This window comes from Benincasa hispida, chromosome 8 (assembly GCF_027475165.1).
Source record: "Benincasa hispida cultivar pf3 chromosome 8, pf3_genome.v1.1, whole genome shotgun sequence".
NCBI classification, from domain to species: Eukaryota; Viridiplantae; Streptophyta; class Magnoliopsida; order Cucurbitales; family Cucurbitaceae; genus Benincasa; species Benincasa hispida.
Window position 1 is genome coordinate 41154322 of NC_143485.1, and position 16655 is coordinate 41170976.

The 16655-nt window shown below is 35.9% G+C and overlaps 2 protein-coding genes and 1 long non-coding RNA gene across 3 annotated transcripts; 2 read left to right on the forward strand and 1 right to left on the reverse strand.

Annotated features, from left to right (window-relative positions):
* Window positions 1-8508: 8508 nt before the first annotated feature.
* Window positions 8509-9173, forward strand: LOC150034591 (secreted RxLR effector protein 161-like). The gene is made up of 3 exons (XM_090316787.1): window positions 8509-8606; window positions 8670-8820; window positions 9057-9173. The coding sequence occupies exons 1-3, from the start codon at window positions 8509-8511 to the stop codon at window positions 9171-9173; spliced, it is 366 nt and encodes a 121-aa protein (XP_090172913.1).
* Window positions 9174-11426: 2253 nt separating this feature from the next.
* LOC150034592 (uncharacterized) lies at window positions 11427-12303 on the forward strand. The gene is made up of 3 exons (XR_016531043.1): window positions 11427-11769; window positions 11898-12071; window positions 12158-12303. It is a non-coding gene; the product is annotated as an uncharacterized LOC150034592 (long non-coding RNA).
* A 141-nt stretch (window positions 12304-12444) lies between these two features.
* Window positions 12445-16288, reverse strand: LOC120083495 (alpha/beta-Hydrolases superfamily protein). Its single transcript, XM_039039271.2, has 7 exons — window positions 15387-16288; window positions 15253-15291; window positions 15089-15159; window positions 13812-13876; window positions 13631-13720; window positions 13456-13548; window positions 12445-13205 (listed from the first exon to the last, which is right to left on the reverse strand). The coding sequence occupies exons 1-7, from the start codon at window positions 15869-15871 to the stop codon at window positions 12804-12806; spliced, it is 1245 nt and encodes a 414-aa protein (XP_038895199.1). The 5' UTR covers window positions 15872-16288; the 3' UTR covers window positions 12445-12803.
* Window positions 16289-16655: the final 367 nt, after the last annotated feature.

Consider the following 16655-nt stretch of genomic DNA (forward strand, 5'->3'; position numbering starts at 1 on the left):
CTTGTAGCTTTAAGCTCTAACAGTACATGAATAATTAATTAAATTCTTTAATTAAATTATTCATCATCCGTTAACTGTCGGGCACCCCACTAAAGACCGACAATTGGGCCAAAAATATCGGTTTGCCCCTGTAGTTACATCTAACTCCTTGAGTACCACTAATCCCTCTAATAAACAATAAATCATAGTCCAACGATGATCAAACCCCTCTCGGGCCAGGAGAAGGTGTGGTGCCACATTGTTCAAGCCACGGAATCAACCCTTAAAAGAGTAATTTATCTACTTTCCCCGACATTGGGTAATGAGTGAATTCCTTCTTGTGTAGCTGTGTTCTTAGCTCCCCAATCAGACGAATCCCCAAAATGGTAGGCTTGTTGAGTCGGCAATTTGGTCACTTTCACCCATACAAATCAAAGGACCATCCTTATAGGCAGGAGTTAACAACTCACTCAGGATTCAGGTCATATTAACTATGGTCATCCTAGTGAAATGGAAGTCTCTATTATGAATGGCGTTATATAATGAGACTAAACATTTCGTGGTCCAGTCTTATACAAACTCCTTTGTATAGAATATCTTCGCTCACATGTCTCCACATGAATGATAAGGATTAAATCATTTGTAGCACTTTACAAAATTTGTAACATCTATAAAGCGGGTCATACTCGTATTGTCATCAGGATAAGGTATCCAATCTTATCCGTCTAGACCATTTAGGTTATCACTTAAACATGATCCATCTGTATGTCTCTACATACATGTTTAAGCTACAAGATACCCTTGGATGTTAGCTGATTGATTTGTGGTTAATGCAACTAATTTTGAAATAAAATATCAAATATTTTATTACATAAATAAAATGTTTGTACATTACAATTACAAACTATGGGACTCTACGAGATTCAAGACATCAACATGAACAACATATACAAGATATTAATAAATATAACTCTTTTTATTTATCTAAGTAATGTCATGCATCATGCTTTTCCAATTTATATATTTAACATATCATAATATATTAAATAACCCATGAAATCAATTTCACATCATGCTTTAAAACCATACATTATAACACTTATAACATATTAAAAATGCATGATCATGCTTAACCAATGGTGGGATTTATCTAAATGACCTCCATAAAGCATTTAAATAGCAAATGAACCAGTAATTTGAGCCCCTAGGATAAAATAAAGTAATAAATTACAATAATTATGCTAATTTTATCTTAAAATAAGCTTATGTCGCTCCAAAATCGGACTAGACCAACTCAAACCGCTTCGAACCCGACCCTAAAACCACGAACCAAGCCAACCCAGTGTTAAACCGGACAAAATCACTTTGAACCGACCGAACTGAATTGAACCACCCTGGATTGCCATTGAACCGCACGTAACGAAACCCTAGTGTTGCATTGTGATAACGTTGCAGCGCCATGAGTAGCATTACAATACTACGACTTCAGGTTGCGTTTCTGGGCAGAAACTACTACTGTTTTTTGTTTTGGCAAAAAATGGTCTCGATTTTCATCATACATAGTCCTAATTCTAGACAAAAACCTACATAATACAACAAATTTCATGATAAATGCCCAAAAATGCAAGGGCTTTTACAATATTTGATTAAATCACAATATGAAATCTATGGCCATAAAATTATTGTAAACGTTCTTTCACAAAAAATTAATATTCACAATGCAGTTTAATTCCACCAAAACCCAGTGCAAATTTTTGAAACCTAAATTAATATAACAAGATGGCTCTAATACCAATTGTAGGGATGAAAACCCTAATCATAGCAGAAAACACAGAACCAAACTCATTATTAATTTGGGTTTTCTGAAATACCCATACATTGGGCAATTCCAGAAAATGACAGAGACCAATTAAAAAATTGCCTACTATAAAAGATAACCTAGGTTAAGCATGTAATTAGAGAATACAGAGACGATGGAAAGCCTTACTTACATTGACAACTTAGATGAAATGGCCAAATCAATATCACCATGAAGGTTACCTCCCTATCCTCTGAGAAACTTCAGGTAAAGTTTGTGGGAACCAAATATCAAAATTGAGAAAAATTGGAGAAATTTTTAGAGAGGTAAAAGGAATACAGAATTATTCTATGTCCTCAGATTAAAATCTCATTGCAACCAACACTCCTACAAACGATTTGCATAAGTTTTATCAAAGGAGAGAGATAGTGGAACATGGGATTCATCTCATGTTCTTGTTAACTCCCTACATGGGGGTTAACTGTTAATTAATAAAATAATTAATTAAATTTTATTTAATTAATTTAATAATTAATTAAATTTTATTTAATTAATTATTTAATTTAAATCATATTTAAATGAAACATCTTTCACATAATCTATAGTTTTAATTCAATTAATTAAATTAAATTAAATATAAAATATTTAATTTTGAATCATATTCAATTGCATTTCTCTCATATCAAATACACATTAATTTTTAATCTATAGTTTTAGTATGAACCCAATTCACATTTAATTAATATTTGAATTTCTTCAAATATTTAATTCTCCCATAAATTAATTTTGAATCATGTCCAAAATTAAATTTATATTATAAAGTTTAAATAAAGTATAAAATTTATATTATAATGTATCATTATACATTATATTATTGAAATAGTCAACGGTGTTACATCTAATGGTCACTATTTCACAGTCCGGTCTTATGTAAACTCATTACATAGGATAACCCCACTCACATGTCACCTACACGAACACATTGGATCATTGCATTTGTATCAAATACAAAAGTGAGTTGTATCCATAGTGTCACCAAGATAACTTTATCCTTATACTATAGACTCTTTAGGCTATATCTTGAGCATCGATCTCTGTATGTCTCCACATACTGCTCAAGACTCATCAGACAACCTAGGATATTAGTGTATTGGATTTAGGGTTATTAAGACAAAATAGAATACAACATAATCAATAACACTTATTGAAATAACATCGATAACTCTTTATTGATGACAGTCAATTATTTACATTTACTACCTACAAGTTTTAGGACATAAAACGCAACAGTTGCTTGATTAAAGAAGCTTTGTAATGTGCGGTCTTCCTTTCATAAAGACCTTCTACTTTCTTTCAAAACTCATATGGGTCGGATTCCTTAGACACATGGTTGAAAATGATAATATCAACCCACTACCTAATAGTCGACAAAGTTTTTCTCTTTAACTTTCCTCATTCCTTTTCTTCCATTTTCTCTGATTTTGCAGGTTTAGAAATTGTGCCATCTGCTTTTGTGATTGTTTTAATTGGATCAAATAAATCTTTGCAATATAAAAAATCCTCCATCATCGGTCTCCAGAGGGAATAATTGGTTGATGTCAATTTTATCATTGAACTACCTCCACCATTTTGAGTAAACTCTCTAACAATGATTAAATTAAAACACGCTCTTATACCAACTGATAGGACCCAAACAATATAACAACAACCTACTAGGATATCCTCCAAAACAATAAACCAAATATTTGTTCTCCAAAATACTACAAATAAATCACCAAATAATCACCAACAAACAACAAACAACGCATATCAATAACCCATAAAATTTTGGAAGACTAAAAACAAAGAGCACACATGAATTATACGTGAAAAACCCCTTCGATTTGAAGAGTAAAAACTACGGGACTTGTGATGAGTCCACCCTTTTTCAACTTCTCTTATTATGATAAAATTGAGGAAAAAAATCCAAATCAGTCATAAAAAATTCACTACACACTAGGACTTTCATACATAAAAGATGAACACTGATAAAAAAAAATGAAAATCACCCAGTATTACAAATTCTGTTCGACAGTGATTACGGATAAACCAGAGTTTCAAATAACGATCCAATCGTTCAATACGAGAACCTATGTATGCTTGGCTAACCAAATTTCAGCACGATCCAATGGTTCAAACTTTGGCAATCGACAAATTTGTGAAAGCTGCCATTGAAAAACCGAACTGCTATCTTTCTCTCCGATTTTTTGCCTCTTTTTTGCTCTCCTTTCCTTAGGTCATCCCATATCACATAAAAGAAAACCTAGGGCTTTCAAGACAGACCAATCTAAACAATTAACCCCAGTTGGGATCACAAAACACAATTTTAAAATAAAATATTGCTTGTGCAATAACTAGGTTGGATATCCACAACATGGTCAAGTTATGAAATTTATTTCTCAATCTTTCTTACTTGCTCCTAGTGGAGCCTTCTCTTATTCTATCGAACCGTTCGAGAACAATGTTTGACTTTGAATATGTCTCTGATCAACTGTAGAGTTAAAACTCTAACAGTTTCTCATAACTATAAAATATGCAATATTCCATTTTGCAAGGACTTCCCACTTTAATTCTTTTTTATTATGATTCTTGATGTTTAAATCTCCATTCATTACAAGCTTACACTTTAGGCAGAGTAAAAATGGGGCCATGAACAAATGCATGTGTTTGCCTCCACAATAGATAAATGTGCATGGTCCTCAGTAGCAAATTGTAAGGCATTAAAGATGCAACAATAAAAGCAACAACTCACAGATGAATAATTAAAGCAACAAATAAGATAACTACATATTGATTAGTAATCAAAAGATAGAAATACAGCTGAATACAGAAAGAAAGCATTCGATAGTAGAATGTCCCGACCATCATCGGCAACCACTATTCTATGGGTCGATTTGAATTTGGAATGACTTGCTAAGTGCATAAAAAGTGTTTTCTTTTTTCCACTTAAAACATCGTTCCAAATATGACCTTAATTTGTAATATGCATGAAAATTTGCAGAGTGACATCACAGACAAGATGTTGAAATGCCTTAAATCTGTTAAAGCAGTGCGATATATACTCTCTAACCTAGAGGCACCATTTTTTATGTAATTCTGAAAACATTCTCTCGAAATAATATTGTTCTCCCTCTGTCCGTGGACGTAGCTAACACACTGTTAGTGAACCACGTATATCTGTGTGTCGGTCGATTCTTCTTAGGCTGATGAGACTCTACGTTCCCTTTTTTGTGTTCTTTAATTGTCAATTTCACAATAAAATGGTATCATAGCCTTGTTAGGGTTTTTTCAAAATTCCACATTTGTTCGACAATTGAAGATGTCTAGCGTGAACGTAAAGATCGAAAAATTTATCGGGAGGAATAGTTTTGGTTTATGCTAGATCAAGATGCGATCCCTGCTAAAGCAGCAGGGGCTGTGGGCGCCGTTGACGGGTAAGTCAAAGAAGGCTGTCGTGGATGACGAAGAATGGATGACTCTTGAGGAGAAGGATCATTCGACAATCATGCTATGTTTGGCTGATGACATCATCATCGAGGTCGCAGATGAAGAAACTGCCGCTGGTCTTTGGTTGAAGTTGAAGAGTCTTTACATGACGAAATCTTTAACAAAGAAGTTGTTTCTGAAGAAACGTTTGTATCATCTAAGTATGCAGGAAGGTACGTCTCTACGAGACCATCTTGATCAATTAAATAAAATTTTATTAGATATGCGTAATGTAGAGGATAAGGTTGATGATGAGGATGCTGCCCTAATTCTATTGACATATTTTTCATCGTCTTATGAGACTTTCGTTGACTCGTATATTGGAGGGAAAGAAACTCTAACCTTAGAAGATACAAAGTCCACGTTGCTTATGAGAGAGGACCGTCAGAATGCAGGAAGTTTAGTTACAGAAAATTAGGCATTTGGGTTAGCTGCTACATGAAGCAAGGGACATAGGAATTCTGGTAAGCAGAAGTCAAACCAGAATAAAAGGTCTTCGAAGTCAAAGGGTTCTAGATCAGATGATATTTGTAACTACTGTAAAAAAAAAGGGGTATTGAAAAATCGAATGTCCTAAGATAAAAAGGAATCAGGAAAAGAAGGAAAAGAGTGACAAAAGAGAAGCATCCGCCTCTGTTGCACAAGTTGAGATTGATTCTGAAGAAGTCGAGATCGATTTTGAAGGAGATCTAGCTTTAGTTGTGAATGAACAGTCACATTCTGATGATGTGTGGGTTCTTGATTCTGGGACATCTTATCATATGTGCCCAAATAGAGAGTGATTCTTAACCTATCAACAAATAGATGGAGGGAATGTTAGCATGGCTAACGATGTTGTGTGCAAAATAGTTGGAATCGGCTCAGTCAAGATACGAACACATAATGGTGCCTTTTACACTTTAAAAGAGGTTAGGCATGTTCCACTAATGAAGAAAAGTTTGATATCCTTTAGTGTACTCGATAGCGAGGGTTACAGTTTTGAAGGTAAATGTGGAGCAATGTATGTCTATAAGGGTTCTAAGGTAGTTCTGAAAGGCATAAAACGTGGAACACTGTATTTTCTATTAAGTTCCACAATAACAGATTATGCTGTTGTTGCATCGTCGGTCGTTCACAAGGATGATATGACTAAGTTATGGCATATGAGACTTGGTCATATGAGTGAAAAATGGATGCAAATTCTGTCAAAAAAAGATCTTCTTTGTGGGCATAAGGTGCAGGATTTTGAATTTTGTGAACATTGTATATTTGGTAAGCTTCATCACAGCAAGTTTCCAAGAGGTGTTCATTGTACAAAAGGGACACTTGATTATATTCATTCAGACTATTGGGGACCTTCCAAAGTTGAATCTATTGGAGGCAATAGGTATTTTTTGTCTATAATTGATGATTACTCAAGAATGAATTGGGTTTTATGATGAAACATAAAAGTGAAGCATTCAAGAATTTCAAGCAGTGGAAGATATTGATTGAAAATCAAACTGGGAAGAAGATCAAAAGGCTGCGAACTGATAATGGTCTGGAATTCTGTGGATCTGAATTTAATGAGTTCTATAAAGCTAAGGGGATTGTTCGCCATCATACTGTTAGGAATACTCCACATCAAAATGGGGTTGCAGAACGTATGAATCAGATGTTGTTGGAGAGAGCAAGATGCATGCTCTCTAATGCAGGGTTGGCTAGAAAGTTTTGGGCAGAAGTAGTGAATACATCATGTTATCTGATCAATCGTGGACCTCATACAGCTATATATTGTAAAACACCTTACGAGATGTGGTCTGGTAAGCCTGCAGATTATTCTTTATTAAAAGTTTTTGGTTGTACTGTCTACTATTATGTTAATGAGGGTAAATTAGAATCAAGAGCTAAAAAGGGTATATTTGTGGGTTTTGGGGATGGAGTTAAAGGATATAGAGTCTGGTCACCTTTTGAGAATAGAGTCATATTTAGTAGGACTGTGATATTTGATGAAAATTCCATGCTTAACTCAACTGTAAAGCCTTTTGTGACGTCTACTGATGTGGGAGAAAGTAGTAGTGTTGATAAACAGGTGGAGATGCAATTCACTTTAGCTATGAATGAATTACAGCATCAAGGTGGAGAAGATCAATACGTTACTACAGAAACTGATGTGCAACCAGAAATTAATGTGCCTAGAACGTTAGAAGTTGATTTGCCTGAGAATTCTAGATCACGAGTAGATCAACCGAGTATAGCTCATGATAGAACTAGAAGAGTTAGTGTTGGACCTCCTGGGAGGTGTGGTTTTGAAGATATGGTTACTTTTGCATTGCAAGTTGCTGAAGAGGTGGATCCTCATGAGCAATCCACCTATAAAGAAGTTGTGTCATGTGGTGAGTCTGCTAAATGGCTTGCTGCTATGGGGGATGAGATGGAATCTCTTGACAAAAATCTGACTTGGGAATTAGTTAAACGACCAAATGAGAGAAAAATTGTCACTTGTAAATGGGTCTTCAAGAAAAAGGAGGGAATATCACCTTCAAAGGGCATTAAATATAAAGCTCGAGTTGTTACTAGAGGGTTCACACAAAGGGAAGGAGTTGATTATAATGAGATCTTTTCACCAGTAGTCAAACATACTTCTATCAGGGTGTTACTAGCTATAGTAGCATATCAGAATTTGGAACTTGAACAACTAGATGTGAAGACAGCTTTCTTACATGGAGAGTTGGAGGAAGAGATTTATATGACCCAACCAGATGGGTTCTAGTATCCAGGTAAAGAAGATTATGTTTGCAAGTTGAAGAAATCTTTGTATGGGTTAAAGCAGTCTCCAAGGCAGTGGTACAAACGATTTGATAGCTATATGATTGGACTTGGTATAACAGGAGTCCATATGATTGTTGTGTATATCACAACAAAGATGATAATGGTTCGATGATTTATCTACTTTTATATGTAGATGATATGCTCATAGCTGCAAAGTCCAAGTCTGATATTCTGAAATTGAAGAATCTTCTCAGTGCTGAGTTTGATATGAAGGATTTGGGTGCTGCTCAGAAAATTCTGGGTATGGAGATTTATAGGGACAGAGGTAAGAATAAGCACTTCTTGTCACAGAAAGGATATATTCAGAAAATATTGTCCAGGTTTGGTATGTCATCAGCACCTATAGATACTCCTAGTGCTGTAAATGCTCATTTTTCATCTGAGTTTTCACCACAGTCTGAAGCTTAAAGGAGTACATGTCTCGAGTTTCTTATGCTAGTGCAGTGGGAAGTTTGATGTATGCTATGGTCTGTACTAGACCTGATCTTACCCATGTTGTTAGTGTTGTCAACAGGTTCATGGGTCAACCTTGGAATGAGCATTAGCAAGCCGTTAAGAGGATTTTTCGTTACCTTAGAGGTACATCTGATGTTGGTCTTGTTTATGGGAATTGCACAGAGTGTTTGGTGACTGGTTATTCTGATTCTGACTATGTTGGAAATGTTGACAGTATGAGGTATATGACTGGTTATGTGTTCACTTTGGGTGGTTCTGTTGTTAGTTGGAAGGCAACCTTACAACCTACAGTTACTTTGTCTACTACTGAAGCAAAGTACATGGCCTTGACAAAGCTGCTAAAGAGGGAATATGGTTGAAGGGGTTAGTTGGTGATCTTGGTTTGCATCATGACCAAGTTATTGTATATTGTGATAGTTTGAGTGCAATATGCCTAGCCAAGAATCAAGTTCATCATGAGAGAACTAAGCACATAGATGTAAGATATCACTTCTTAAGATGTGAGCAGAGAGTTAAAGTGATGAAAATTGGTACTGCTGATAACCCTGCTGATATGTTCACCAAACCGCTTCCACAAGGCAAGTTCCAACATTGTTTGGACTTGCTGAATGTTTTGAATTGTTAGTGGTCCCCTTTGTGGGACACTTTGAGGTATGAGGGGGAAGTTTGGGTACGTCTGACGATATTGATTTATGTTGCATTTGGTACATCTGTTATTTGGGAGAGAATTCAAGTCAAGATGGAGATTTATTGAAATGCCTTGAATCTGTTAGAGCAGTGCGATATATAAACTCTCTAACCTAGAGGCGCCGTTTTTTATATAATTCTGAAAACATTCTCTCTAAATAATATTATTCTCCCTCTATCCGTGGACGTTGCTAACACACTGTTAGTGAACCACGTTATCTGTGTATCGATCTTCCCTACTTTACGCTCCCTTTTTTGTGTTCTTTAATTGTCGATTTCGCAACACAAGATTCACTTATGTAATTGTAACAAAAATGGGCCGAGGAGGTGTTTGTTTCACAAAATTTGTAGTATTGATTGAGGAAGAACAATTTCACAAAAAGTGGTCTACAGAAAAAAGAACATACATTACAATCAATGTAGTGTGAAGCAAGACAGTCTACAAGATTATATCACAAGATACGAATAACGGAGAACTATACAGAGTACAGTGTTTGAAAAGAGCAGACATTTGTTCTTACAAAGGCTTATGCACGAGTGAATATGCCAAGAACTTGTGACGATGGAAGGCATGAGTAAAGGAGACTACCCTATTACCTGAGCCATTGATTTAGCGTCTTCAATTAATTACACATTATTTTGATTAGTGAATTAAAAGTTGAGAGATATCTCAAGAGGAGAGGGTTCAAATACCTGAAAACACTTTATTTATATGAAGAGATACAAAGGTGATGCTAAAAAACTCTAACATGTGAAAAGCGTTACAGAAGGTACTAATTACTATAAAAAATTGATGGGTCAATGTCGAACTAAACAAAGAGTTTTGTTACATTATCAAAACAAAAACAAAAAAATAATAATAATAAATCAGGCTTGAAGAAACAGCGAATGAATAGGAGTCCAGAAGACAGGTCAAATATTATAAATGCTAATAGTGGAATAAATCTGATCATGGGAGAAAAATGATGCTTCAGTTGATTGAAAATCCACTAAAAACACGAGTTATAGAAGAGTACACCAAACATATAAGAGAGTGATTTTGAAATATGTTCAAAATTATTTTGAAATATGTCTATAATTATTCAAAAATTAACTTAATGCTCGATTTTACACTTCTAAATGTGTTTTTATGTAGACCAAAATGATAGGAATGAGTAACCAAAAGGGCTATGCTTTATGTGTAATAATCTTATTATTATATTTTCATCGACATGTCAACAATTTCGTAGACTTTACAGATTTTTATATGTTTGACCCGAGAGATGGATCGACATTTCTATTATTTCGTAAAAATTTCATTAAAAGAATAAAATTGTAAGCAAAAAAAAATCACAATTGTGATAGTAATTTTAAATTTTTTTATTATTTAAAAGTACTTTTTGAAATTTTGTTTTATAACTCTCTTAGAATATTCATCGATATCAATGTTTTATTGATATTTCTTTCTACATTAAAAAAATGGTTGCCGTTACAATTAGATGCCCACAAGTCGGGTGGAGGTGTGGTTTCTCCCCCATTTCATTTAGGAATCGAGATGAGATTCTCTACAAGAAATTTGTGTAAATTCCCGCAAAGTTTTTTCCCCATATGACCCTTTGACAAACCCTTTTATGATTAATGACCCGCCCCCACAAATGTATGAAAACTAACCTTATGCTTACATCGTAGCACACTACCACATTTTTTAACGTATCATATTAGAGATGACCATTTGTATCATAACCTAACATGATGACCATCTTTATGGCAATTTTTATTATTATTATTTTTTTTTTTTTATGTTTTTCCGATAGAGATGACCATCATGTTAAGGTTACATGGTCATCCCTAACTCTAATAAAATATTTGTTGTATTTCCTTTTTTCTCATAGAATGGAGACGATCATCGCATTAGGACTAATGCTAATGACGTAAGCAGAAGTTATATTTTATACAGATAAGTCATTAATTATAAAGATCCTATGAAAGATTCATCTATAAATAAAAAAATATATATATATAATTAAAATAATAATAAATAAATAAAGTCTTTGTTTTCCACCATGACTCCTCATGTAATCCTTGATGGAATGGTTAGTTCCTCGTGAAAATATATTTTTTGGAAAATATAAAAATTAAAATAAACGTGACAACATAGAGAATATGCTTCCGGGGGACTTTTTATTTTTGATTTTTTGATTTTTTGATTTTTAAAATTTTTTTGTTCAGGTTCCTTCAATGGCATCATGCATAGAAAACAGATAAACGTAAACCCTAGTTATAATAACTTGAAATCGTCGTATTTAATGGTTCTGCGACACAAATCAAAGAAAGGGAAAGGGCTGAAAAACGAAGAAGATCAAGACAGAAGGCAGAAGATACAGAGCAGCGATTATGAAACAATGAAACCCCTCGCAGTCGCAAGCCATCGATGATCCGAATAGCGGACGACCGTGAGAAAGATGAACAGAGCCACCGCCCAATTGTCGGCCATTGTTATTCAAGCTTTTACCTCAAAACCTAAACACTTTCACAATCGGCCGGAGAAAGTGGAGGTAATCAATTCTTCCTCTCTCTCTGATGTACTTTGATCCTCCAATTCCATTTGTTGTTTTCGAGTCCATCGCCCCATTGAAAATCTTCCACTTGTACAATTTTGAACCTATTTACGATTGTCCAAAAGGTAAGGTCCAAGTCCCAAGAACAGCTTTGCAAAAACTGACGCAGCATGAAAAGCTTTGGGTTCTGTGCTGATCAGTCGAGAAGCTGCTTAACTGGAGAGATAACAACTGAGCTGTGATCGATCTGGCGTTCTGCTGTCTCGATCGCAGCATCATAAACTACCACTAGCGACAAGGTCATTATAAATAGTCTTCCCTGACTTTATTTTTGTTCATTAAATTGTGGTTGGCTTGGTACCACACTTGTTTTTCACGTCAGCAGCTGTGAGACTAAATTAGGAGAAACGGGTCGAAATCCAAGTCACTAGGAGCATGAAGACGATAAATGCGTGCAAAATTTGAGCGCCAACAGAGCCCAAGCCTCCAATACTTTATGAGAAATGGAGATTCAAATCAATGGGAATTGGCACCATTAACAGGTATCTACAATATAATTTGAAGTCAAATTCATCTGGTTTATATGCCTTTTCTCCTTAACTTCATCATTTACATGGGTTCTGAACTCAAGTTTTGGCCACTCGGTTAAAGCATGGAGGTACGGACAAGAAAGAAAAAGAAAGCTATTGTTCATTTAGATGATAATATTCCACCAGACTGGTTTGATACAAGAAAACGGAAAGAAAAAATAAGGTGGACTAAGTGCCATAGTCTTAGAACATTGATGTAACAAAATTCGAAGGCAAACCCTCCTTACTGATAAACAACGAAGGAGCCAAACTGGCAAAAATAGCCCAGAAAAGTTCCCTTATAAACAAGAAATTCATCAAGTTGATGAACTTTTTAAGACTATTGACATCAAACAACCAATAATGCTGGGGCTTTATTCAGCCATAATAGCTGGCTAACAATTCTCCTGCTCTTGCCACTGCCCAGCCCCATCTCTATCCCAATTCAAAAACCTTTCCATTTTACAGTCTACCATTCATCCAATCAATTATGTCTTTCATGATACTCTGTCTTTCTGGTTCAAATAGCAGATCATGTAGTAGACCTTGAAGCAATCTGATGGATTTGTCAGTCGACGAGGCTTCGTCATAAAGTTTTTGGGAGGCTGTTGGGTCAGTCACTTCATCGGCAGTGCCGTGGAGAACTAGGAATGGGACACTTATTTTCCTCAAATTCTGCTGCAAATATGAAGAGATCTTGAGAATCTCGTAACCAGTTCTCACCCGGATGGCTCCTGTGTAGACTAGAGGATCGGAATATTTAGCTACCAATGCATCTGGGTCTCGAGTCACTGGCAGGGACGTCTTGTTCGCAGAACCAACTTGGAGCCTTGGAAACAACAATGAGACTATGGGGGCAAGGACCTGCAACCAGATAGAATATAGAAAAATGATGCATCAGATTCTCTTTAAGATAGCTAGCAAATGTCTAAGTTCAATGAAGGAAGCTCCCCAAAGCCAACCAAACTAACAAAAGTTCCATCAACTTAAAGCTCCATCTTGGATTCAATCTCCTTCCACCCAACTTTTACCTCAAAACACAATACTAACAAGAATTCCCTAAAGGAAACTCTCCAAGGAGGATGGGTTTAATAAAAGAAAGAGTTCCACTCACTGCATAGATGGGGTGAGATGGTTGAACTCCAACTGCAGGTGATGTAAGCACGACTCCTGATATGCAAGAACGGATACTAGGGTCGAGCACCGCCTAAATGAATAAATTAACCAATTTAGAAACAGAAGAACATATGACAACCATAAGCACTTTATCATTCAGCCATAGGTCATACCTTAAGTACAATGGCTCCTCCTGTGGAATGTCCAAATAAGAAACAAGGCAAGCCCGGGTTATCGGCCAAAACCTTCTGAAGATACGATTTCTGCAATGTTTTTGAATAGAAATTATCATCACATACGCTTGGAAAATACACGCTAGTAAACGTAAAAACGATGGCAATCAAAAAAACATACCAAATCAGAAACCGCATCATCAAGAGAATGAACATAAGCGTGCAATCCGTCGCTCCCACCATGACCTGTAAAAGAGGTGAAGAATTTTCAATAAACGTCAAGCATGACACCTGAAGATCTGAAAATGCAATGGACAAAAGCAGATTTAAGATCCCCAAGACCCAACTTTATACGCTTTCCTTAGCAATGCAAGCGCAGCATTAGAAGCCATGAAGTAGTTAAAGAGAAAAAGATTCTAGGAGTATGAGTTCATGTCAAGATGCTTTCTTTCTTAAGTGAAAAATTTCAAGGTAGTCATGCATTGCTCGATTTCGTGTGTAAAAGCGGAAAAGTTATCAATGGGTCCTGGCCGACCTTCCAAAGCTTATCCTCCTTTCTAGTAAAATTACACATATTATCACACAGACTCAGAAAACAATCTTACTCTATAAAAGGGAAGCTTCACATCTTACTTTATGGCACCGGCATCCCAAATGCCTTATCCTGCAACATCCAAATATAGATGCATTGTTGAAGAATTGAAATCTCTAGACCAAGGTAACAGTAATTATAAATGAAAACAGCAAGATGTCTGTATTTTGAAGGATTTAAGGTTGTATCATCAAATACAAGCCTCTCCCCACTTGAAAGCTTTTACTTTAATTTTATTGAACTATGAATAACCAATTTTTCATTGGGGGGAGAAAGTAATAATACAAAGGGAGTCTCCAATCTAGCACAATAATGGATAATTACAAAAAGACTTCACAGCATTGTTTACAACGAAGTATTATATCTAATAAATGATAAAAGATCACTAGCAGAATATTCAACCTATCTAAAAACTCTATCCTTCCTCTAACCCGAAGGAAGGCCACATAAAATGCTACAAAAGCAGCCATTTTCCTAAATAACGGTTTTTTTCTGCTTGGAAGTTCGGTATATTCTAAATTCAAAAGCAAACAATTGTCTGTTCCAACATTGAATAGTTTGGTATATAAAAATATTTGTACGTGATATGCCACTAATCGCTTCCCATGAAATGTGTTCATCAATGTCGTCGTCGACCTTGTTGCTCCTTTTCATCCTCCCCTTGTACACCCCTAAACTTCCTATAAACTAATAAAAATGACCTCGGTCATCAAATTTTGAAGTTTAATTTTGTAAAAAGATATCGAACTTTAGACCTCCTAATTAAGTTATATTCACGTTGGCATATAAGTCACAGAGAAATGAAAAAAAAAAGAGTAAAGATTGGAGTAAAGAAGATAAAATAATAACAAAGTTAGCACACTTACCAATCCAATCCATGCCGAAAACCTTGTAGCCATTTGCATTTAATTGGTTGGCAAAGTCACTGTATCTACCACTGTGACAACAAATTAAAGAGAATTTACTCTAATTTACATGCATTAAAAGTCCAAAGAAAGCAATAAATAATTAGAAATTACAAGGTACAAACCTGTGTTCATTTAATCCATGCAAGAGAACCACCAGTCCCCTATAAAAAGAACATAATACTGCAACAGGTTATTAATACTATTTAAAAATATAAATTAATATGTCCTTAATTAATGGAGAAATTAAATGCCTAACCTTAGCTTATGAGATACAGGCGACCACGATTGGGTAAAGATCGTATTTCCTCTTGGGGATTGAAAGAGAAGAAAATCTCGTACTGAAGCCTCACTTTTATCCTTATCCTCAACCACCCTCTGTATCGCCAGAGCTCGTCTCACTGCCACCTCCTGATCCACCGCTTTCGCCACGGTCGATGACGAAGAGTTGGCATTGTTATTATTATTATTACTGCTGCTGCTCTTCCAAGAGACGATCGTCGTTGGAACCCGCACCGTGGGGCATTTCCTTTCTTGCTTTTCATCTTGAGCTCGCTTCTGGCCACGGAAAGGCAGTAGCAACAACAAAATGAAGGCATTAACCAACATGATCAGACTCTTCAATGCTCGCATCGACAACAATGCGTTGATGCGACTGCTTGCACCGGAGGTTAGAATGAGCGACGACGAGGACGAGGACGACAACACCGTGGGATTCCCCTTCACAATCGGCTCCATAGGCATTTTTCCGATTCTATATTCGGAAAATCCTCACGTTTCTATCTCTATCTCCCCCCTGAAGAAAAAATATTTTTCTCGTTCCAATAATCCTGTTCTTCTTCTCATTCACAATCTTAAAACAGAGAAAACGAGAGATTCAGAAACAGAACCGACAACGATGATGACGACCAAAAAACCGAAACCAATTATTGCCCTAAAAGATCGCACAATTTGGGAGTGTCCCTAATTTTAGTCCCTTCCCCAATTTTAGAACAAAAATCTAAAAACAAGCTTAATCTCAACAATCCTCTGCTCTGAGGATTTCAATTACAACAACACAACAGAATACTGCAAAAGAATTTCCTTTTTTCTTACACAACCAAAATCGTAGAAGGAAGAAGAAACTTAGAGAACACAAGAAAGTTCCAGAAAGAAATTATATAATTGTTATTATAATTGAAGCTTTCAGAACGACGGAACTTTGTGGACCACATGTCGTTTTCTTAAAGACGACACGTGTAAAATATGCGGCGTTGGATGGCGTTTTGTTTGGGGTTGAACCGGTCAGACATGGTTCAGCAGGGTTCCCGAAAATTCGGTATATTTTAAATGCCACGTGTAAGTTCAGTTGTGGGGGTAAGGTTTATCTTTTGGGACACGTGTCGGACTGTTAGTGAATAGTGGGAGAGTGTGGAGTATTGTAAAGAGACACGTCGTTTTTAAGCCACTTGTTTTTTAATAATTTGGTTTGGATAAGATAATGGCAGTCCGGTGGACGGTGGGGATTTGGGGGTCTTCAGCGACGTGG

What these genes read in the sequence shown, in the direction of transcription:
- LOC150034591 (XM_090316787.1), top strand. Translation starts at nt 8,509, where the DNA reads ATGTCTCGAGTTTCTTATGCTAGTGCAGTGGGAAGTTTGATGTATGCT. An exon ending in GTTGTTAGTGTTGTCAACAG is followed by an intron (nt 8,607 to 8,669) that starts GTTCATGGGTCA and finishes TCGTTACCTTAG; the next exon opens with AGGTACATCTGATGTTGGTC. An exon ending in GTTCTGTTGTTAGTTGGAAG is followed by an intron (nt 8,821 to 9,056) that starts GCAACCTTACAA and finishes AGATGTGAGCAG; the next exon opens with AGAGTTAAAGTGATGAAAAT.
- LOC120083495 (XM_039039271.2), bottom strand. Translation starts at nt 15,871, where the DNA reads ATGCCTATGGAGCCGATTGTGAAGGGGAATCCCACGGTGTTGTCGTCC. An exon ending in CCTGTATCTCATAAGCTAAG is followed by an intron (nt 15,292 to 15,386) that starts GTTAGGCATTTA and finishes TTCTTTTTATAG; the next exon opens with GGGACTGGTGGTTCTCTTGC. An exon ending in ATGATGCGGTTTCTGATTTG is followed by an intron (nt 13,721 to 13,811) that starts GTATGTTTTTTT and finishes AAAACATTGCAG; the next exon opens with AAATCGTATCTTCAGAAGGT.